This window comes from Trachurus japonicus, chromosome 24 (genome assembly GCF_045865225.1).
Source record: "Trachurus japonicus isolate A0001 chromosome 24, Traja_1.0".
Taxonomy (NCBI): domain Eukaryota; kingdom Metazoa; phylum Chordata; class Actinopteri; order Carangiformes; family Carangidae; genus Trachurus; species Trachurus japonicus.
The window spans coordinates 3,331,004-3,356,124 of record NC_140930.1 but is presented as its reverse complement, the minus strand read 5'-3'; the positions used below and the strand labels follow the sequence as shown (position 1 = coordinate 3,356,124).

General features: G+C 41.5%; 1 protein-coding gene and 1 pseudogene across 1 annotated transcript; both read right to left on the bottom strand.

Annotated features, from left to right (window-relative positions):
• Window positions 1-6,321: 6,321 nt before the first annotated feature.
• LOC146961150 (forkhead box protein A2-A pseudogene) lies at window positions 6,322-10,151 on the bottom strand (annotated as a pseudogene).
• Window positions 10,152-11,994: 1,843 nt separating this feature from the next.
• On the bottom strand, window positions 11,995-24,675 carry LOC146961149 (protein NLRC3-like). Its single transcript, XM_085771671.1, has 4 exons — window positions 23,579-24,675; window positions 23,309-23,482; window positions 22,296-22,493; window positions 11,995-12,334 (listed from the first exon to the last, which is right to left on the bottom strand). Exons 1-4 carry the CDS (start codon window positions 24,673-24,675, stop codon window positions 11,995-11,997), a joined length of 1,809 nt encoding a protein of 602 aa, XP_085627797.1.
• Between the last annotated feature and the right edge of the window lie 446 nt (window positions 24,676-25,121).

The window sequence follows — 25,121 nt, the reverse complement described above, 5'->3', positions numbered from 1 at the left end:
CCCAAACTTTGAATATCCCGCCCGCTCGATAACGACCAATCAAATTCATTTTCCTTACTCGGGTAAACTCGTGTTGCAGCTCGTGACAACTCGGCGCGACAAACGGGACAAACGGCCATTTCTGTACACCTTTAACACTAGGTAGAGTTAAACACATCAGAGGTCTCTATAACACTAGGGGCCGGATTTACTAAAGGTTTGCGTGTATTAAAACGTGTGCAAACGTGATTGCACGCGCAAACACATGTGGAACTTGATCTACTAACCGGACGCACCGAGGATTGCGTCTCTCAAACGGGCAAAATAGCACGTGCAATCCATTTAGCGTGTTTGCCTTGATGAATATGTAAATATGGGTGTTTCTGCCAGAAAGCGCAAAATACTGGGAGGAGTAGATGCAAATAGATTTATTTAGCGCACGCAATGTGATTTACCAAACCAGGAAGAGATTGTGGTGGCTGTTTTTGCGTCTTTATTTACCACGTCTGAAAACCATGTAGCCTACTAACTGATACAACTTTGTGAAAACGTATGCGTTTATTGGTTTGATACCTGTCAGAGCCCCATGATCTTACATCTCTGCATTTCCTCACGTCTGGGTAATTCTGTAACAGTTTTTCAGCCGTGTTAAAAGTATTTTATGCGCCGTTACGCACGGGGCACGTCTGTCCTGCAGTGCGCTCCTCTCCTCTCCTCTCCTCTCCTCTCACCTGGCTGCTCAGCTCCGTCTCTCAGTCCCGGTCCCGGACTGAGACACATCACCGCTGCCTTCACCCGTCTTTGATCCCTCTGGTCAGTGGTCAGAGCGTTTAGATCCGTGTGTCCCACCTGAGCTCTCTATTAATCCACTGGATCATGGGCGGCACACACACACACACACATATGATATTATAGGAGTGTGATTGTCGCTGCAGCTGCTGCCTGTTCGTCACTATATGACGAGTTGGGCCCTGTAGCGATTTGTGTCTAAACAGAGCGCGAGAGAGATGAACACACCTGCTGTCATTGTATGCATCGGATCAAATGTCATTCTGTCCCTTCGTCCATCCAGCTCTCTGTCCACTCTCTCCATGGCGGAAACTATTACCACGCACAAAACCCTCATTTGAATACTGCGGTTTGCACGTGTTTTCATTTAGCGGGTTACTCTTAGTAGATCACCTGTTTTGCGTGCACCAACCCAACACGCAATATTTTAGCGGGCGCAAACAATTAAGCGCCCGCTATCTGGGATCTTAGTAAATCCGGCCCAGAGTGTATAAATGCCAGATTTAGCACAAGGCTACGTTCCATCCGTTGTCCCCACATAGAAAGACATAAAACATCAACGTCAACGTCACTTGGCAGCAAATAAATACAGACAGTCCAGGTGAGGGGCGGGGTTATAACTAGCTGGACGCTGAGTTACGTCACTAGCCGTCCTCTTAGTCCCGCCCAAAAAAACAGAGAAATCTGTGTCCTCAGAAACAGTTTCTGTATATTTACACATTTTTTCACCTGTTTTCAGCAGCCATACACGGTCTTTAATGTCTCAAATGTAGTCTACACTATGCTACAATTTAAAGATGTCCCCTGAATGCTTCCCATGCAGGCTGGAGACTACAAGTTACATGTTCCCTGAACGCCTCACAGGCAGACTAATGTGTAGACATGACCATTTGCAGGTGACCTTTAAATGTCTCACACAGATGCTACCGTTTATGATCCCTAAACGCCTCACAGATACAGTATCAGTGGTAAATGCTGCAATTTACAGATGTCCCCTTAACATCACACATGCATCCTCTCTGTAGATGCTAATATTTACAGATGTCCCCTGAATGCCTCCCATGCAGGCAAGAGACTATAATTTACATAAAGACTATGCGTAGAAACCACAATTTACAGATGACCCTTTAATGTCTCACATACAGAGATGCCATACTGTAGATGCTACAACTTAAAGATGGTCCCTGAACGCCTCAGTAGATGTTAGTTTACACCTGACCAAGTGTCAAGTGGCACTGTTTTCATTTGTTGTGGTGTGTGATGTGTTTAAATTGTGTTTTTAATGTCCCATGGAACCGTTTTATAAGACGGATTTCTGTTTTTTATTCGGGACAGATGAATAAAGCAATTTCTATAAATGTTTACACATTTTTTGAGAAATTGTACCACTTTTTTCTAGAAATTTCTCTACAATATTTCCAAAAATTCACGTCATTGTCAATTTAGGGGTCCTTGATCTATCTATCTATCTATCTATCTATCTATCTATCTATCTATCTATCTATCTATCTATCTATCTATCTATCTATCTATCTATCTATCTATCTATCTATCTATCTATCTATCTATCTATCTATCTATCTATCTATCTATCTATATTAGAGGCCGAACATAGATAGAAGACACAAAAAATAAGAAATAAATAAGCATGTTAGCAGTGTCTCTGCATCAGAGTCCAGATCTGAAATGATCAGAGCTTCATCATTGACAGTGAACGTCACAGGTTCCCATGAAGCTCTGTGGCGCCGGAGAAGCTGCAGAGTTTAATTATTCAACGTTTAGTTGTGTGTTTGACTGTGTATGTGTGTGTGTAAAGTTAATGGACAACCTGCTGCGTCTGTGGACGACGTCGGCTCCGCTTCATGTTTATGATCCAGAGTCAGACGGAGGAGTGGTGCTGCTTTAACACACACTCACACACTCACACACATATTTACATGCTTCTGCAGGAGCTGTGGATTGTGCATGACGCTCCTCACACTTAGTTCATAAACAGTGACTCAGTCTGAGCGATTCGGTTTGTGTGTGTGTGTGTGACCTGGGCGTTATGGTCTGTTGACCTGCAGAGTGTGTGAGGTCACAGATGGGCTGATGCTCACTGATGCGTCCTGCTCGTGTTTGATAAGAGATTTCATTTTACCAGCTGATACAAATCGATCCAACGTCTCGTCAGTGTCTGTTTTATAAAACAAAGACGTCAGGAGGAGGAATGTGTTTTAGTTTTATAACGTCGAGTTTCTTTAAATATTTCATTGCAAATCTGAACAGAAGCTGTTTTATTTCACCACAGAGGAAGAAACAAACACTTTCTCTGTTTAGTTGAGATAATTCATCAGTTTTGCTTAATTGGTTATTTTTCCAAATCAATAATCATTATTTGTTGCTGTTTGATCTGCAATCAACAGATTTTCATCATTTTGTTAATCCACTGCTGATTTAGTCCATTAGTCAGTTAATCAATAATCAAACAGAAAATACTGAAGTATAACTATAATTCCTCCGACGTCTTTTATCTTGACAAAGAAGATCATCAAATCCTTGAAGGGATTATTATTGATTATCAAAATAACTCATAATTCTCTATTAATTGAATAAGTGCAGTGTTGAAATTAAATATTGTCTTTTCCTCTTCTCATGAAATGATTTGAACAATGTGATTTGTTCTTGATAGATAAAGTTGTCAGCTCCAAATATGGTCGTTTCCTTTGTACCAGCAACTAATTGTAAAAAAAAGTACAATTAACAAAAACAATCTACAAATCTTTAAAAACCGTTTGCTCTTTTAGTCTGAGTTCAGCAGCACTCAAACTCCAAACCTTCCAGCTTTATTTTTTTCTATATTCTAAAGGTTTTTACAGAGGAGTTTGTTGATGTGTCATTAACAGCCTGATTTATAGAAACATTTTATCCCTAATAACATGGTGATAATATGGAGAGATGATGGAGTGATAAAAAGAGATATCCAAAATCTGTAAAAACTTCTGACTCTAATGTGTCAACAAAATAAAACAAGAATTTTGAAAGTGGCGTTATCCATTGTTCAGATTTTTGTTCCGGAAAAGTATCTGCAATTTAGCATATATATATACAGTATATTATCAATATTGAATCTGAATTGTCTATTTGAACACAAAATTTGACGAAACTTATAATACAAAAAAATAATAGTGGGACGTTTCATGGTGATATCTGTCAGTTTAATGTTGTTGTTTTTTACCCTTTTCACCTCCACACTCAACTGGACAGATTGTTGACATGTTGATGAATGTTTAGAAAGTTTTAATTTGTCCTAAACTTTATTAACTGTGAAACTTAGCCACATTGACCTGGTTGAGATGAGTAAACGCAGCATCACTGACTCTTCACCTTCACTGGTTGTTAACATCTCACCGTCCAATCAGAAACCATTTCACCTCTTTATGTAAATGACCAGACCTGCAGCTTGTGTTTACAGCTCATTCACATGTTTTTCTTCTGTATCTGTTCTTTTGTTTTGGTGGAAGACAGGATGTAGTGTAGTATTTTCAAAATAAAACTTACCAATTTTAAAACTTTTATTTTTTTTTCAGTCTGCAGTGAAACATCTATAGTCCGAGCTGAGGAAAGATAAATTCAACAGAACCAATCAAAACACGGAGTTTTCATATAAAGACTTTTATCTGTAAACACACACACACACACACACACACACACATGGGTGCAGATCCGATGTCAGGATTGGGGGGGGGACACAAAAGTATGGTTTTTTTGCCCATATGCAACTCATACCATGCCACCATAAAGCACAACTTGGTAGAGGCTCGGCATATCATTCAAAAAGTCCTGCACAGGGAATCATTTATTGTGCTTATACCTTTCATGTTTATTTGTCCTAAACAGCGCAAATCACTGCTTACTGAACTGTTATATTAGTGAATCATAATTTCAAGAGTCTCGGGTATGTAATGTCTACTCACGTTCTTATCTCTCGCCTCCCAGATCCCCAATTCTTCTCACCATCTTTCTTTTCTCCCAGTGTATGGGACTAGTTTATACATGGTTAATTGATATGGATGGATATCAAAATATGAAGCCCTAAGATTGAGGGGGTTGTTTCTTTAAAGGTATAATGTGTAGGAATTCCCCTACATATCTGAATGTATTCTTGATGTTGCATTCACGTGAAATCGGGCAGACGTCAGGGTGCATGACGTTTGTCCGACTACCCATTTCTCCGATCATACATTTCTTTATTTTTGTGTCCATTAGTCCGACCTCTCCGACTTAAGTAGCCCTAACCCTTAACCTTACCCTAAACCTAACCTTAACACTGTAGAATGGGTAGTCGGAGAAATGAGCCGAACTTTTGGGCAGTCGGACTGATGTATGCTCCCCCAGACGTCAGAGACAACAGACGCTGCATGTAACAGGATAAACAAGTGTCTATGTAAACAAGTGGTCCGTCAGCACGAGGCAAAACAATACAGGCCTGACAACATGTTGTCATGGTGATGTGGTATTGTTTTACCGCCTTTCTCTGGTGGAGTAAAATGACATGTTGGTTTGCCAACGGCCGTCTGCCTGACTGCACCTGAATGCAACACCAGTGCCTCCGTCCTTCCTCACACTACACAGTGGTGACAGTTTTAACAGGCCGAGCCCACAGCTCCGCTCAGTTTCCGTGGTTACCTACGGTCACGATGCAACATGGCCGCCTCGGTTCGGTGCGTCGCCCACTTATGTATTTGTAACGACTTGTAACAACTCATTCTAAGGTACCAGAAAGCTTTCATTTGTATGCGGGTGTGATTCACCTTCAGTGAAATACGTATTTATGAAAGACAGATTTGATTTTTGCTTATGAAAAGCCAAATAAGTTATTGCATTGTAGTGGAGGAGACCAAAGATGGAATACGGAGTCAGAAATATTTTTGTCAAACAATATTTGTTCCAACATTTCAATCATTTCTTTTTAGATGTGAATCTAAAATGTGAAGTCTGAAAATACATTTGTTCCATTTTGAATAATTTAGGGTATTTTTATTGGCAGGGACAAATCATTTTTTTCAGAAATTTGGGGGGGGACATGGCCCCCCTGCCGCCCCTGGGATCTGCAGCCCTGCACACACACACACACACACACACACACACACACTGCAAAAAATCAAATATCTTACCAAGAATATTTGTCTTATTTTTAGTAAAAATGTGATTTCTAGTCAAAACAAATCTCATTCTACTTAAAATAAGACTCATCACATTTAAAAAGCTGCTTGTTTTTAGACACTTTTTCCTTCTTTCAAGCAGATTTTCATATCTGTTAGTGGGGCAAGTTTTTCTTTCTTATTACAAACACAAACAACTCTAATAATCTACTTATTTCAAGTGAAAATGTGTTTGAAACAAGTGAAAATGATCTAAAAACACGTACATTTTTAGGTGATGAGTCTTATTTTAAGTGGAAAGAGATTAGTTTTGACTAGAAATGAGACATTTTGACAAGAAATAAGACAAATATTCTTGGAAAGATTTTGAGTTTTTGCAGTGCACTGATGGTGCAGCCGTTCGTCTCCTTCATGTGGAGTTGACCATGGCTCTGCTGCTGCTGCTGCTGCTGTACACTCCGTGGTAGTAGTAGTGGCTGTCTGAGTGGGCGGGGTCCAGCACCGCCCCCCCGCCCACTCCGACCCCCCCACCGTAGGACTGCAGCACCGGCTCCAGTCTGTTGTTGTTGTTGCTGTTGCTGTGGTGATGGTGATGGTGGTGATGCTGATGCTGCGGCGGCTCCGACATGAGGTTGTTGATGGAGAACGGGTGGTTGAAGGAGTAGTGGGCGTGGTAGGGGGGGTCCGGGAGGGGCTTCAGGTGAGCAGCAGCGTCATGCAGCAGCAGAGCGTGAGGATGATGATGATGGTGATGAGGATGATGAGGATGAGGATGAGGAGGAGGAGGAGGAGGAGGAGGAGGGGGAGTGAAAAGGTGCTGCGCGTGTGCGAGCGGCGAGGGCACACGTACGCGCACGGGGCTGCTGGGGGGCAACAGTTTGAGGTGGACCCCTCCCCCGGGCAGCGGCGGCTTGGCCTCGGAGTTCGGGGGGGAGGAGGAGGGGGAGGCGGCGGTGTGCGGGGAATCGGATCTGGAACTAGAGCTGGACACCGATCTCCCCACCGCTGCCTCCTCCTGCTCCCCAGCCTTGGTCTCGGTCTCGGTCCCGGTCTGCGTGAGGCACTTGAAGCGCTTCTGCCGCCGCAGGTAGCAGCCGTTCTCGAACATGTTCCCCGAGTCCGGGTGCAGCGCCCAGAACGAGCCCTTTCCTGGGCGGTCGGGGGCGCGCGCCACCTTGACGAAGCAGTCGTTGAAGGAGAGCGAGTGGCGGATGGAGTTCTGCCACCGCTGCTGGTTCTGCCGGTAGAACGGGAACAGGTCCATGATCCACTGGTAGATCTCGTTCAGGGTCAGCATCTTCGTCCCGGACTGCTGGATCGCCATGGTGATCAGCGAGATGTACGAGTACGGCGGCTTCGCGTGCGTGTAGCTCCGCCGGTACGGCTTGGGCTTTAACATGAGAAAACATGAATATTTTGATTATTTTATTTTGAATGACCTTTGAACTCCCTGTCTGCATTTTCACTAAAATATGCGTTTTCCTCGTCCATTCTTGCAAAAAACATGCTAAACAGCGTTTCAAGCTAGCCGTTTGAGATGTTTTGCCTTCGGCTAAGCCCCGCCCCCCCAAAAACATGAGAAAACATGAATAGGCCTATTTTAATTATTTTATTTTGAATGTTCTTTAATCTCCTCTCTAACTCCCTGTCTGCATCTTCACAAAAATATGCATTTTCCTTGTCCATTCTTGCAAAAACTGTTGTTAAAACATGCTATTCAGCGTTTACAAGCTAGCTGTTTGAGATGTTTTGCCTTAAGCTAAGCCCCGCCCCCCAAAAAACATGAAAAAACATGAATAGGCCTATTTTAATTATTTTATTTTGAATGATCTTTGATCTCCTCTCTAACTCCCTGTCTGCATTTTCACTAGAATATGCATTTTCCTTGTCCATTCTTGCAAAAACGTTAAAACATGCTAAACAGCGTTTACAAGCTAGCCGTTTGAGATGTTTTGCCTTCAGCTAAGCCCCGCCCCCCAAAAACATGAGAAAACATGAATAGGCCTATTTTAATTTTTGAATGATCTTTAAAGCAGATATCAGTGGAATGTTTTTGTTAATATAAGTCCTAAATAGTCCTATTTTCCGTCAGCAATCACTTACATGAAGTATTTCAGCCTAAGCACGAGTCTCTCCGTCACTCTGCTCTGCTGTAACCCGAGGAGAAAATTTTCCTTGTGGGATACAAGTGTTATCCAATGAGGGGAGAGAACGGCATGAAGGGCTGTGTGTGCAGCCAAGGGATGCGCGTGAATGTGGTGACGTAGCACGAGGACCAATTGATGCCTGACAAGGGCGGGGGCTGCTAACTCATGGTGCGTTCAAGGAAACTCGTACTTTGTGTTTTTCCTTCCTGTGAAGTCATACCAGTTCGATCTGGTACGAGTTCACGGGTCGGAAGTTACGAGTGGCCGTTAAAGGGAACTTTCACAGACAACAGGACGGTAAAAACACGAGCTACGGGTTACCTGGAACGCTACCAAGTCGTAGTTGTGACTTGAAGCTGTAACTTACGGTTTCAAAAGCCTGCCTTGAACACAGCATTAGCCGAAACGGCCGTGCCACTGATATCTGCTTTAATCTCCTCTCTAACTCTCTGTCTGCATGTTCCTTGTCCATTCTTGCAAAAACAGTTGTTAAAACAAGCTAATCAGCGTTTACAAACTAGCCGTTTGAGATGTTTTGCCTTCAGCTAAGCCCTGCCCCCCAAAAAACATGAGAAAACATGAATAGGCCCATTTTTTTATTTTTTTATTTTTTTATGATCTTTGATCTCCTCTCTAACTCCCTGTCTGCATTGTCACTAAAATATGCGTTTTCCTTGTCCATTCTTGACAAAAACAGTTAGTTAAAACATGCTAAACAGTGTTTACAAGCTAGCAGTTTGAGATGTTTTGCCTTCACTTAAGCCCCGCCCCCAAAAACATGAGAAAACATGAATAGGCCTATTTTAATTATTTTATTTTGAATGATCTTTGATCTCTCTAACTCCCTGTCTGCATTTTCACTAGAATATGCATTTTCCTCGTCCATTCTTGCAAAAACATTAAAACATGCTAAACAGCGTTCACAAGCTAGCCGTTTGAGATGTTTTGCCCTCAGCTAAGCCCCGCCCCCCAAAATCCGTCACGCTGTTTAGCTACAAGCTGTGAAGGGGTTTATAGGCCTACAAACATGAAACTCTAGGCTACAAACTAGCATAACTAATACAGTTACAAACAGGATGTTTAATTCACTTGGAGTAAAGAATTTTGAATACTTCTAAGAATACTAATATGTCACAATAAGGTGTTGGAACTTTTGACACTCACTGTATTGCTGTTTATCCTGTGGCTCTTGAATAAAGGTTTTGACATACAACTGTTCATTATTATTATTTAATTGGGGTAAAAATGGGTAATATAATACTAATATGTAAATAACAAGTAGCCTAGTATTTAAGTTAACAAATAGTATTGGAGTAAAAGTAATTGAATCATGTTGGAATAAAGTGATAAAGTTTTGAAGGATTAAAATGTTTCACAAAGTTTATCAAAACACGTTTCAATCACATGAACACAAAATATACAAGTTAATTGAATATGAATGACTTGTGTTAAATTAACTCAATTGTTTAAGTTGCTGCCAAAGCAAAACATCTGTGTGCAACCAATGTCCACTATTGAATTAAGTAGATCCAACATGTTTTTTTTTTCAGTATAGGTAGAAATTTAAGAGGCCTATTATTTGTAATATATAGGCCTAGGCCTATTTTAACATTATTGAGTAGATACAACATGTTCTTTTTTTCAGTAGAAGTTTAAGAGGCCTATTCTTTGTAATACAGTAGCCTATATATTTTAACATTATTGTATGTTTCATGTTTTATGTTTTAGGCATGAAACTTTAATCTTTAAACTTTTACCAGCTCACATTAGCATTGGCTAAAATAAATAAACTGGTAATTAGTGGTTTGACTTGCAACCTGTTCTGATTAGCCATGCGTAATTACACCTTAGGCCTACTAAAAAAAAAAAAACATAGTCAAACTCAATATTTCTAACATTTCTCATCTCTGAAAACCACATGTGTCCCTGAATGCCTCACATAAAATGTCTCAGTTATGATGCTGCTACCTACAAGTCGTATCTCTGCATCCATTATGTTTAAATGACGAGCTCACCACCGGCGCGCTCCCGTACGGCGGCGCGCTGAGGGGGCTCATGCTCATGCCCGCGCTCATCCCGGCTCCGGTCCCGGTCCCGGTCCCGGGGCTCTGCGACATCCCAGCGTGACCGAGCCCCGCCGCCGCGTGCATGTGTCCGCTGGCCGTCGTCATGGCAGGCGCGTTCATGTAGCCACTCATGGAGTTCACGCACAGACCGGAGGTCATGGTCCCCGCTGCGGCGAAGACCTGAACCAGAACCAGAATCAATCAATCAATCAATCAATCAATCAATCAATCAATCAATCAATCAATCAATCAATCAATCAATCAATCAATCAATCAATCAATCATCATTTATTTGTCATTGCCATAAATAACAACGAAATTCCGTTGGAGCATACAACCTTAGACATCATATTAACAGTTCATTTATTAAAGCAGGAGGATGAAGATGTGACGTGTTAATAAACTCAGTCTAAAACAAGTTAATCTTATTATTAAAAACTTTATCTTAATTAAATTTAAAAAGAAAAACAAGATAATAACTCATATAAATGAGACTAAACAAAATGACGTCAGACAAACAAATAATAACAACAAATATATTTCATTTTCTTCTTTTTCTGAGAATCATTTATCAAAAAAGTGCTTGATTAGGCCAAATTGATTAATTGTTTAAACAAAATAGGCCTAAATGAACTATTGACTTTAGGCCAATAACTGACCGATGAATCCGATCAGTCTTTACTAATTAGAACTCGGTTTTTTAATTGTTTGACCAACAACAGGCCTGTTTATAGAAAAACGAAATGATAATAAAAAAAAACAAAAAAAACATGAAATCTGAGGTTGTTGGTTTTTTCTTTTTAGCCTTTTTATTATTACTATTTATTTATTTATTTATTATTTATGTCAGGTCTGATTCACACAACAGAACAGAAGCTATAATATTATTATTATATTATTTCAACCCTCAGGCCTCATGATGAACTAATCGGAGCTTCATCCGGGGCCTCAGTGTTTCTTCTGTTCTCTAAAGCGCCTGGTTGTAAATGAATTGAACAACATCATAATTAATGTGTTCACAGCTGTGAGTTTTTAAGTTTGCGAATGAATTTAATTACACTGATCACATAATGTCATAACCTTATTATAAACCTTGTTCAGATCCTGTTTGCACCCTGAGGCCCAGATCTGTCTCCAGCGTCTCTGCATCATTAAATAAACCTGAATCTGAATCTGATGTTTTAACTAAAACTTCTGGTAAATCTCCAAAGTCCAGAAACAGACTGAATATCTGGTGGAGGTGATAAATATTCTTCTTCTTTTCCCTCAGTAGGACCACAGAAGACGAGCTTAAGTCTTTGTTCTTATATTAATAATAAAATAGATTACTAATACTAAAAGTTGGTGCAAAGGAGTCAGACCTACATTTATATTTCATTCACCCTTTTCACCTTTTATTTAATCTTATTTGAACAGACAGATCTGAAATTCCACCCGTTTCCAGAACAATTCTAACTTTATGTTCAGTTTTTCTATTTTCTACATTAGTTTTTCTATTTTCTAGAAATGAAATGATGACAACTGATCTAATTATCTTCTACTTTATAATTATCTCTACTTTTTTTTCTTTTTTTAAAATAAGGCCTACTTTTTCAGAAAGATCAAACTGTAGATTTGTTCTCAGTAGAATAACAGGTGATGGAGTGTTCACAGATCAGTTTTATAATTCCAACACCGTGTAGAAACAAACGTGATGAACATTAGAAAATGAATTGATAGAGGCCTAAGTGTGTTTTAATATTAAAGCTAATCGGTGACTTTAATTTTAATATGAGAGAACACGAATATTTTCATTATTTTATTTTTGAATGGTCTTTGATCTCCTCTCTAACTGCCTGTCTGATCAATAATCGATCACTCTGTTCAGGACTAATCAGACCAGCGGGGCTCCGCTCGCATGAAGCCGGTGCTCGGTGCACTGACCTCGGCCTCTCCGACTCCGTAGTATCCGCTGCTGCTCCAGTCCGCGTGCTCGTGTCCCTCCATTTTAAAGGCGCTCAGCATCGTGCACGCTCCACTGACCGCACTGCGCTCATCCAAACGGCCGCGGCACGAGACGACGAGGCGGGAAAAAGAAACAGCTGTCCTGGCTCTCCGGTCCCGGTCCGCTGGGTCCGGTGGGTCCGGTGCTCTCCGGTCCCGGTCCTGGCGGCTCCACCTGGGCAGAGACTGAGACCGGGACTCGGTCTCCGCTCGACGAGCCGCGGCGCTGAATGAAGAACCCGCAGCGACCAATCAGCTGCCTCCTCCTCTGTCCGCCGCGCTCGAGCGCACAGCCTCATTTGAATTTTATTGTCAACACTTCTGCACGAGACCACCCCGTAAATAATGACGTTATCTGCCCAACGTGACGTCACTCAGACAACTCTAGCCTACTTAACCCCACAGAAGTGATGGAGAAGTTTGACCTCAGGAAGAATATACAGCTGTGAATGAAGTTTACATTTTTTCATCTATCTATCTATCTATCTATCTATCTATCTATCTATCTATCTATCTATCTATCTATCTATCTATCTATCTATCTATCTATCTATCTATATGTCTGTCTGTCTGTCTGTCTATCTATCTATCGTTCTATCGTTCTATCTATCGTTCTATCGTTCTATCTATCTATCTATCTATCTATCTATCTATCTATCTATCTATCGTTCTATCGTTCTATCTATCTATCTATCTATCTATCTATCTATCTATCTATCTATCTATCTATCGTTCTATCTATCGTTCTATCTATCTATCTATCTATCTATCTATCTATCTATCTATCTATCTATCTATCTATCTATCTATCTATCTATCTATCTATCAAATACATCTATCTATTCTATACTGTATCTATCTATCTATCGTTCTATCTATCTATCTATCTATACGTCTGTCTATCTATCGTTCTATCAATCTATCTATCCATCTATCTATCTATATGTCTGTCTGTCTGTCTGTCTGTCTGTCTGTCTGTCTGTCTGTCTGTCTATCTATCTATCTATCTATCTATCTATCTATCTATCTATCTATCTATCTATCTATCTATCTATCTATCTATCTATCTATCTCATTCCGGAACATGCGCTTCAACTGGGAGCAGCAAAGTCTGGTAGCTCTGAGTTTTTGAGTTTTTACTCAACATTTGCTTTATTTTTGTTGTGTTTTTTGTTATCTACTGATGGATGCTTCTCTGGGGAGAAGAGATTCTTCAGAGATGAGCTTCTTTCATTGAAAATGGACAGATCTGGAGGACACCACCATCCTGTCCTCAGATGATCTGAAGAGGTGCTTTTGTGGTGGTTGTTGTGCTGCTGCTGGTGCAAAGTTAAAGGCTTGGAGGTGGAGATGTCCTATCAGTCCTTTCTGAGGTCAGTCATCATTGGAAATATCAACTCTCTGCCCAACAAGAGTGATGAAGAGCTGGAGATATTGGTGAAGACTCAGAAAGTAGACATTTATTTTATTTTTTCGAATCATAACAACACTTGTGTACATCCCACCTAATGGCAACTGCTTAAGTTCCATCTGAAGTTCTCCATGAAGTTGTTGCTAGGATACAGACTAAACATCCTGAGGCACTAGAGCACTGAAGAAGGAGGAGGCAATTCTGGACGGCCTGGATCATCCACTTCATGGCACCTTGACTGACCAGGAAAGCAGCAGTGGTGGACGGCTCCTCTCTCCTTGCTGCAAGATGGAGGAATATAGTAGTGGGGCAGATAAGCAAAATGATTTGGCCCCTCCACCAATGATCCTGATCCACCCAGCTGCCTCTTCACCATCGGTCCTGCTCCACCCGGCGGCCCTGCTCCACCCGGCGGTTCCTGCTCCATCCGGCGGTTCCCGGCGGTTCCTGCTCCACCCGGCGGCCCTGCTCCACCCGGCGGTTCCTGCTCCACCCGGCGGTTCCTGCTCCACCCGGCGGCCCTGCTCCATCCGGCGGCCCTGCTCCATCCGGCGACCCTGCTCCATCTTTCTTTCTTTTTTGTGTCATTGTCGTGTGAGCTACAACACTAATATGAATTTCCCTCCTCGGGATGAATAAAGTATTCTCTACTCTACTCTACTCTACTCTACTATCTATCTATATGTCTGTCTGTCTGTCTGTCTGTCTGTCTGTCTGTCTGTCTGTCTGTCTGTCTGTCTGTCTGTCTGTCTGTCTGTCTGTCTGTCTGTCTATCTATCTATCTATCTATCTATCTATCTATCTATCTATCTATCTATCTATCTATCTATCTATCTATCTATCTATCTATCTATCTATCTATCTATCTATCTATCCACCAAATGTAAGTTTTTCATTTCAATAAATAAACTTTGACAGTAAAAAGTTCTGAACATTTCCCTCCTGATGAAGAGTTGAACCTTCGACCTTCATCTGTCGTCACTGATCCATCACGGCCTCCTGCTCCGGCTCAACCTGCTCTGTTTCTATAGGAGGAGGAGGAGGAGGAGGAGGAGGAGGTTTGTGCTCTCCCACTGTGTGTTTACCTGCTGGTGAATGTGAAAGGACGTAAGGACAGTTCACACAGACGAGGTGGACCAACATGGACCACCATGCTCTCTGCACACACTCCTCCTCCTCCTCCTCCTCCTCCTCCTCCTCCTCTGTGGACGTCAAACAACCCAGAATATTTCCTCCTTTGTCCGCAGCAGCTCAGCAGGTCTCAGACTGACACATCAGAAATGTTCCTTATCCTTTTTGCAGCAGCAGCTTCGCTACTTATAAACCACTAACGGCTTTATTACGTAATAAAACATGTTATTGATTAAAACATCTGTATACGAGTTACATATCAGCGTTCATACAAACTACATATTGATTAGTGTTTCTGTTCCATGTTTATATTGTTTATCCATGTAACTGAAGAACCTAAATGTTCTTATGAAGCTGCAGTGGATTTATCGTCTTCAAGGTCGTTTCAGTGTCACTTTTAATTAAACAGACAGGAACTGTGTCAGTCATAAACTTTACAGTTGGTCATAGTGAGGTCACAACAGGTAGATCTATAACTCCGCCCCCTTTTCTGTCTGCAGAGGAAACACAGAGAACAAAGACCAGACTCTTCAGACCTCAGCTTGTTTTATTATCATCATCAGTCAGTCAGAGGTTTATAGTTGTACAGATTCTCAATGTTGATTTGTCTCATTATGTGTTTTATTGTTATGTTTTATTTCTTACATAAAGTATAAATGATATCAGTCTTATTGTTGGTGCTGATAGTTTGAGATGAAGTGTAATTGGACTAATTTTTGTCATATTTTAACATCTCATGTAGATTAAAGCAGATATCAGTGGCACGGCCGTTTCGGCTAATGCTGTGTTCAAGGCAGGCTTTTGAAACCGTAAGTTACAGCTTCAAGTCACAACTACGACTTGGTAGCGTTCCAGGTAACCCGTAGCTCGTGTTTTTACCGTCCTGTTGTCTGTGAAAGTTCCCTATAACGGCCACTCGTAACTTCCGACCCGTGAACTCGTACCAGATCGAACTGGTATGACTTCACAGGAAGAAAAAACACAAAGTACGAGTTTCCTTGAACGCACCATGAGTTAGCAGCCCCCGCCCTTGTCAGGCATCAATTGGTCCTCGTGCTACGTCACCACATTCACGCGCATCCCTTGGCTGCACACACAGCCCTTCATGCCGTTCTCTCCCCTCATTGGATAACACTTGTATCCCACAAGGAAAATTTTCTCCTCGGGTTACAGCAGAGCAGAGTGACGGAGAGACTCGTGTTTAGGCTGAAATACTTCATGTAAGTGATTGCTGACGGAAAATAGGACTATTTAGGACTTATATTAACAAAAACATTCCACTGATATCTGCTTTAAATAAAGAAAAAAAAAGAGTTTTAACCTGAGACTGAATACATCTGGTCAAAGGATCACATAATAATAAGTATTGTTAATATTGTTATTGTTAATACGTTTAAAAGAACATTGGTCATGAAGCTGTTCAGTCTTTTATGATGAATTTTATTACAATTTACAAACAATAAACATTTTCTTCAGTTTAACCTGTAAAAGCTGAATAATCTTTAAACTTAATGAGATCAGACTGATGCACCAACACTTTCATCTGAATCATCCCTTGATTTATTCTATTAATTGATTTGGATCCTCTTCCTCAGGGTCACATATTTCAACATAAAACTGAACAACAATTAAAAAATTAAAAATAGAAATCTTGAATCGAAGCACTGGGAATCAAACCTGTTCATTTCTATTAACATCACAATTTCTCTTATTGATCCAAAGAAACAGTCACGTTTAGTTTTAATATTCTTTACATTAATTAATCTGATGATTTAATGATTTATTAACCCTTCTCCTCTGTGTATTTACACCTGAACTCTCCTCACCTGAAGCCTCGAGCTGTGTCTCGTTTCACCTGAACCACACTGACACCTGCAGGTGAGCTGCTGCAGCTGCAGCCACACGAACCACACACACACATGTGCTGTTTTGTTCATATCAACAAAACAGGGGATACATAAGCAAATGTATGAAATAATAACAGTGAAATCAGCAGAGGAACTGTTGAATGTGAATATTTTGACATCAGTAGTGAGCAGTTTTTGAAAACAGAGAGTAAAGTTCATACATTCTTTGCTTTAGCTATTTGAATCTGTTTATGTTTTAAATATAATCTGTGTTGTTTTACAGTTTTCCTCCATTGGTTTGGCTCATTTATTTATCAAAAAACATGGACAAACATCCAAACCACTTGGCAACTGTTGACAAGAGAATAGTATTTCTCATTCATTTCATCACATTGCAAATCTCTTAGTATATATTTGCAAATGATTAAGTAAAGGTTTCCAGAGTTACAAAAAACATGAATGTGTTTTTAACATGATTTTGAACAGATTAAAATAGAAAGCAAAGTGAAAGCTCGTCCACCACCAACATTTAAAGCACAGGACTGAAGCTGCTGTCACTTCCAGAGACTCTCCATCCTACACATCAACCAGAGACCAGAGAGGAACCAGGGCTGATCCAGAACCCAGGATACAGAGGTTGAGTGAAGGTGGTGTTGAAGGTGTGGAGGTGGATCAGTCTGTCAGAGGAGACTCTGTAGAAGGACAGAGAGCCAGCAGGACAGTCCACATACACTCCTACTCCGTTATACACAGAGGAGGAGGAGATTGGTGTTTCTCTCTGGTTGTGCCTGACAGAATAACGACCATGCTGACAGAACAGACTCCAGGACTGATCATTTGCTCCAAACTCACAGTCTCTACTGTCTCCTTTCCTTCTGATTCCTCTGTAACTCACTGATATTTCAACCAGTCCTCTCCACTCGACCTCCCAGTAGCAGCGACCAGTCAGACCAGTTGAACACAGCAGCTGAGACCATTTATCAAATCTGTCTGGATGATCAGGATATGACTGATCCTCTCCAACCCATGTCACCGCCCTGTTGTTGCCAGACAGTTTGAGGCGTCTGTGCATTGTGTTCATGTCCACTTCCAGTTTACAGGCGTCTGATGGAGAGAACAAGACACAACACAGCTGCAGTTCATCATCTGATGGTTCATTGATTGATTATTGAATCAACATTGTATTTAAAGACAAACTGACAGAGAGCTGCTGTCTGATCATTAGTCACATTAAATCCACACTTACACTTCCAGAGACCAGGTTTTAACCTGTTCTTTCCACCATGGTCCAGCCTGGAGGAAGAAACACAGTCAGAGTGATTTTATATCTAAACTGTTCAACATGAAGCAGTTTGTCAGAAGAAGAAGAAGAAGAGTCGCCACTGATCTTCTCTGTGTTTTTATTGATGTTCCTCAACAGAAGGGGAATTGTATGTCTCTAAAGTCGTCTCTTATAATGAAGTGAATTTACATTTAAACCAGTGAAGTGTTGACTGACTGTTCACAGATCAGTTTAACAGCAGATTATATGTGTTTACTGTAATTTACAGAGCTGTGAAAAAGGATTTGCTCTGCTCCTGATTTCTTACTTTTTTGCATATTTGTCACACTTCAATGTTTAAACCAACACTAAGGAACTTTTCAACCTTAATATTTTCATAACTTTTGTGATGGTACATCGACTTACTACAGGTTGAATGACACCTCTGTCATGGCCTGAGGGGGTCTGTATCATTATGGTCTGTATCGCCTTCACTGGCACTAAGCAGCTTTGAGGAGCGTGGAGGGAACCCGGCTCTCACTTAAGTTTCACTTTCACTTCGCAAGTCACGACAAGGAGGGAGCAGCAATGTGGCACCTTTCCGTCGGATTGTGTATGTGTGTTTACTGTGAAATGATCCACTGGTAACAGAAACTTTGTTTTGACGTCTTCTGTTAATTTCCATGCACCGGGAGATCAGGATGTTTACGGCGCTACACGCTGGTGCTCATGGGAGATGGAGTCTTCCTTCAGGCAAAACACTACCGCTTTGGGCCACTGGCGCCGCCAAACTCAACTAAAACTAAAAGTTCTTTAGTACTGCTTTAAGATCATCAGACAAGTTTTAACATTAGACAAAGATAACCCAAAATAAAAATAAGTGAGTTCTGACTTTTTTCTCAGAATTCTCCAGAGACCGAGCTCCAGCCCAGTCTCCCTGCTGCTCTCACCCACACATAAGCGTAGTTTATCCAAACGACCCCTGTTTTTTCTATTACATCACATGGTCCTAAGTTATGCAGCTTAGGCTAACAATAACATGTTATAAGTCATAATAAGACCACAAAGAAAGAAAATGGAAATAACATTTAATATTTGTGATATTTGTGAACAGTGTTATATTAAAATATATTATTAAAATTATGTTACATGATTATAATATAATAATATATACAATATTAATACAATAATATTCCATTGTTTTTAATTTCAAAAAAGAGGAATGAATTTATATTAAAATACATTGTCAAACTGTCATTTTTTAAAAAAGTTTATTGAATTTACAATTGATGTTAACCTGCCAGAGGGCGCTGCTGCTGCTGTCATTGTCATTGTCGTTGTATCTTTTATCTTTTATTTATTGCACTTTTTCTTTTTTTTACAGTATGTTTTTAAATGACATTACCATAGTTTTCAACTACAGTTTCTATTTATTGTATTTATTTATTTTTATTTATCTTAGTGGGCTGGCACAGGACCAGGGCATTGAAATTTCGTTCATCCCATGTTTTTAACATGTGTTGTATGACAATAAAGAGACCTTTGACCTTTGACCTTTGATGTTCAGTCATCATCAATGGGTTTCTATAGGTGTCTCAACTGTACACATATGGTGTATGGTTGAGACTAGCCTCGTAAATCAGCCGCTCCCGGAAATGCAATTCATTTCATTTCTGATGGAGAGTCTGGCCTCATCCCTGTTGTAAGCGTTTGGCCTGAAACCCTCAGAAGGCCGAGCCAATCAGCATTGCCGCTGTGATTGACAAAGCACATTGGCCAATCAGGGACTGACTGGTGCAAAGCCCCGTCACTACACCAACTTGCTGATTGGCTGAATGGGGTTGTCTGTCAACACTACTACTCCCGCCCAGCTCCCGCCCACCCCAAACGCTTACAACGGGGATGAGGCCAGACTCTCCCAAGAAATGAAATGAAATGCATTTTCGCGAGAGGCTGGTTTACAAGGCTAGGTTGAGACGGGACCATGGTAAAAATGCACCTCATGTTTATGAACAAATAATAAATTATAGAGTTCTGTATTTCTAGTCCCTTGTTTTGTACTTTGTTATTTTCTGTTGAACTGGATTCCTTGTTTACCCCCTTTCCGAGACTTAGGCTCATTGACTGTTTTGTTGCTACTTTGTTTCCGTTGTACTTTGATTTCCTTTCGCTCCTATAAATTCTGTAATATTCGCCTATCCAAGGCGTACCCAAAGTAAATTGAATGCTGTTCTTGAACTGTTTGGAGAATATGGATGGGCTTGGTCTCTTTTGAAAGGTAACACTCTGAAGTTTTTCCCCAAACTGAAATAATCACTATAAGTGCTACTATCATTGAGTAATCTAAGTTGGAACACACTGAATTAGAATGTTTTTATTCTCGCCTGAATTTTTTTTTTGCAATCAGATGCCTGAAGATGAGTGTAGCTGGGAAAACACAATGGGACCACAGCATGAAGCCTTACCTTGTCCCAGTTCAAATTTGATAACAATCTTGCTAAAAATGAGTATTTTACACATGTTTTTCTAAGTGTATGTCTACGCGTTTTCCTAAAGTTGCCATTGGGGAACAATACATGCGCCAAAGTGCAGCATTTGCATTGTTACGCATGAAGATGGCAGTGCTGCCTTTTCCCAGGGACCGTGAATGCAGCACATCGTTTTTTTCGGAATTTCATTGGCTATTCAATGCATCAGTTGCCATCGGGATCGGTTCCTATTGGCTGAAGCCATTCAGCGCTGCTGGAGGGCATGTTGTTGCATGTTCATGAGACACAGCCACTCATTCGCTATTGCAGGCGGCAGCCTGGGAAAGGGAGCTTGTGATTGATCGAGTGAGCTGTCAATCGAAAGGTCATGAGGAGAAATAAACGGATTTACTGGATATACAATGCGTATGCGATGATTATATTTTGAAATGGCCGGTATATCTTTAATCACAAGAGTTTTAACTTTCCAACGATATGTGGCATGAGTATTTCAAGTGACTGGTGACATCCTCTATGACACCTCCCTGTTTAAAACCCCCCCGCGGGCCTGTGGGCAGGCCGTTGCAACGGAAAGAGGTTAACCTTTTTCTAAATAAATACTTTTGCCAATTGAGTCTGCATTTGGATCCTCCTATTTAAAACGTAACACATTTAAATATTTATATGTGACAAATAAACAGAGGCCTTATGCTGCAGACTGTAAAGTCCCTGATAAATCAAAATCAAATGATTTGACTTGAGAATGTAATGTTAAAAACTGTTAAAAAATGTTCCTGTGTGTCATTTCTGTCAAAGTATTTTTCTTTAAATGTTGTTGAATTAATCTGTATCTGATCTTTGTTTGTATTTAAAATGTGTCACAATGAAGAAAATATATAAAAAAGGTGCCTGAGGTGAAAATAGACTTAAAACCAAAGTAGGGAACAAATTCAAACATTGGCCTGAAAATGGCGCTAGATGGGAAGTCAGAGGACAGGGATGACAGAGAGAACTGGGGGGTAAGCCCCCCTGCATAAACGTGGTGACGTTGGAGAGCAAAGTTGTAAGGCTGGACACATGAAGAACTTTGCGCTTAGCCGCAGTAAGTACTTTAAAATATGCAAGGGGCTCTGATGCAAACATCTTAATTACTTTGTTATTAACTCGCTGCAAAAGCCAGAACAGCTGATCAGAACTATGTCAATCAACTCTGAGCAGGTGGAGCACAGATAACAGATTCAGCAGCAGGAAGTAAGAACCAGAGCCACTAACTTCACTCCAAATGAAGGTGAGATTTTAATGAGTATGAACACATAAAAAATAAAAATCTAATACAGCAACTGCAGTAAAACAGTGTGAGATGGGAAAAAGAGCGTGTGAATAAGTAATGCAATGACCTTGGTCACATTACAACAGTTTCTGTTGATGGAGGCTGTCTCACCTGACTGTAAGTAATGAGTGTAATGGTTTTCAGTGTCCTACAGGACATCATTACTACATAATTTATCACAGGAGGAGGATGAACCATATCTGTTGCTATGGAGACTGAGGGGCCTACAGAGGTTTACTGTACATCTTCAATATTATGTATTTCTGTTCCCTCTGCCCTACATGAAAACCTGCACAGTCTTACAGTCAAGTCGTTGTCTTGTTGATGTGTTTACTGACTGTGTGTTATAAAGAAAAGCTGCTGTTGGTGAAGAATCAAACGGCAAAACATAAAATCTGCTCCAATGATAACAAAAATTCACAATTTGGAATAAAAATGTTAAGGGAAATTATAGACTGCAGGGTTTCTGCTATGTACAGTAAGCAGCAGCACTCTGTGTATCAATAAACAACATCTGAGGTTATTAATGTCAACAAGTTATGATTTTTATCTGATTTACAAAAGTCAAAACATTGTCAAAACAGCTAACGTGTCTTTTTCTCCATTTGGTCAAAGACTTGAGAGGACCCATGTGTTTGTGAATTCAGGCCGACTCACTGCTCTGAACACAACTAAGGAAAATCAGACGTCTTGCATGACGACTGACCGAGTAGGGAAACATAAAAGACAGGAGACAGACTGAGTCCTTGTTGTCTGATTGTACCTGAGAGTTTCCAGTCTCCAGTCTGGATCCTTCAGTCCAGCAGACAGCAGCTTCTCCCCTGAGTCTCCTGGATGATTGTAGCTCAGGTCCAGCTCTCTCAGATGGGAGGGGTTGGAGCTCAGAGCTGAGGCCAGAGACTGACAGCCTCTCTCTGTGACCAGACATCCTGACAGACTAGAGATAGAAAATGTGATAGACTCAAGAGTCTTAGAAAATCATATCAACAGTCAAATCCTGCAGATGTTGAGCATCTTCACCAACAAGTTACAGAAGGATGTTGAAGATCAGCTGTCCAACAAACAGCTGTATCCTGACCTGAGATTCTCCAGTCCACAGAGTGGACTCTCCAGTCCACCAGACAGCAGCTTCACTCCTGAGTCCCGCAGGTTGTTGTTACTCAGGTCCAGGTGTTTCAGACTTGAGGACTGGGAGCTGAGGACTGAGGCCAGAGAAGTACATCCTTCCTCTGTGACCAGACATCCTGACAGACTAGAGATAGAAAATATAATGAACCCCCAATTTTACAAAATCATGTGTACAGAGATGTTGACAACCTCAACAGGCCGCTGAATATCTCAACAGATGTTGAGCATCATCACCAACAACTTACAGAAGGGTGTTAAAGCTGTCTAACAAACATCTGTATCCTGACCTGAGAGTATCCAGTCTGCAGTGTGGACTCTCCAGTCCACCAGACAGCAGCTTCACTCCTGAGTCCTGCATGTTGTTGTTACCCAGGTCCAGCTCTCTCAGGTGGGAGGAGTTGGAGCTCAGAGCTGAGCCCAGAGAAGCACATCCTTCCTCTGTGACCAGACATCCTGACAGACTGGAGATAGAAAACATAATGAACCCCCAATTTTACAAAATCATGTGTACAGAGATGCTGAGAATCTCAACAGACCGCTGAACATCTCAACAGACGTTGAGCATCATCACCAACAATTTACAGAAGGATGTTAAAGCTGTCTAACAAACATCTGTATCCTGACCTGAGAGTCTCCAGTCTGCAGTGTGGACTCTCCAGTCCACCAGACAGCAGCTTCACTCCTGAATCCTGCAGGTTGTTGTTACTCAGGTCCAGGTGTCTCAGACTAGAGGACTGCGAGCTGAGGACTGAGGACAGAGCTTCACAGCTTCTCTTTGAGAGGTTACAGCTGCTCAGTCTGAAGAGGAATCAGGAAAACAAAACAACTAAAGATATTTTTGTTGTGACAAAAGAAGAAGATACAGTAAATGTAGATGAATATATGTGAACATACAGAGCTTTATTTGAAGCTTTGACCACTGGCAGCAGCCTCAGAAGAGTCTCCTCTGAAGCAGAGTATTTCTTCAGGTCAAACTCATCCAGATCTTCTTCTGATGACAGTAAGATGAAGACCAGAGCCGACCATTGAGCAGGAGACAGTTTATCTGTGGAGAGACGTCCTGATCTCAGGGACTGTTGGATCTCCTCCACTAGAGAACGATCATTCAGTTCATTCAGACAGTGGAACAGGTTGATGCTTTTCTCTGCAGAGGGAGTCTCTTCAATCTTCTTCTTGATGTACTGGACTGTTTTCTGATTGGTCTGTGAGTCACTTCCTGTCTGAGTCATAAGACCTCGTAGGATATTTTGATTGGTCTCCAGTGAAAGACCCAGGAGGAAGCGGAGGAACAAGTCCAGGTGTCCATTTGGACTCTTTAAGGCCTCGTCCACAGCACTCTGGTACAAATGTGATGATTTGGCTCTGAGCAGATTAAAAAGTTTAAAGGCCAATTTCTTTCTTGACATCAGGTTGCGTCCAGAGTTGATGAAGGTCAGATGAACATGAAGAGCAGCCAGAAACTCCTGAACACTCAGATGGACGAAGCAGAATACCTTGTCCTGGACCTGGTACAGGCCTCTCTCCTCTTTAAAGATCTGTGTGAACACTCCTGAGTACTTTGAGGCTGCTCTGATATCGATGCCACACTCTGTCAGGTCTGATTCATAGAAGATCAGGTTTCCTTTCTGCAGCTGCTCAAAAGCCAGTTTTCCTAGAGTCTCAATCATCTTCCTGCTCTCTGGACTCCAGTGTGGATCTGTCTCAGCTCCTCCATCATACTTGACCTTCTTCACTTTGGACTGAACCACCAGGAAGTGGATGTACATCTCAGTCAGGGTCTTGGGCAGCTCTCCTCCCTCACTGGTCTCCAACAGCTTCTCCAGAACTGTAGCAGTGATCCAGCAGAAGACTGGGATGTGGCACATGATGTGGAGGCTTCGTGATGTCTTGATGTGGGAGATGATCTCCTCGGCCTGCTCCTCATCTCTGAACCTCTTCCTGAAGTACTCCTCCTTCATTGGGTCAGTGAACCCTCTGACCTCTGTCACCATGCCAACACACTGAGGAGGGATCTGATTGGCTGCTGCAGGTCGTGTGGTTATCCAGAGGTGAGCGGAGGAAAGCAGGTTCCCCCTGATGAGGTTGGTCAGCAGCACGTTGACTGAGGTGGACTCTGTCTCATCAGTCAGGATCTCAGTGTTTTTGAAGTCCAGAGGAGGTCGACACTCGTCCAGACCGTCAAAGATGAAGATGACCTGGAGCTCATCAAAGCTGCAGATTCCTGCTGCTTTGGTTTCAGAGAAGAAGTGATGAACAAGTTCCACCAAGCTGAACTTTTTCTTTTCCTCTTTCAGCACATTCAGCTCTCTGAAGGTGAAGGGGAATGTGAAGTATATGTCCTGGTTGGTTTTGTCTTCAGCCCAGTCCAGAGTGAACTTCTGTGTTAAGACTGTTTTCCCAATGCCAGCTACTCCCATTGTCATCACTGTTCTGACTG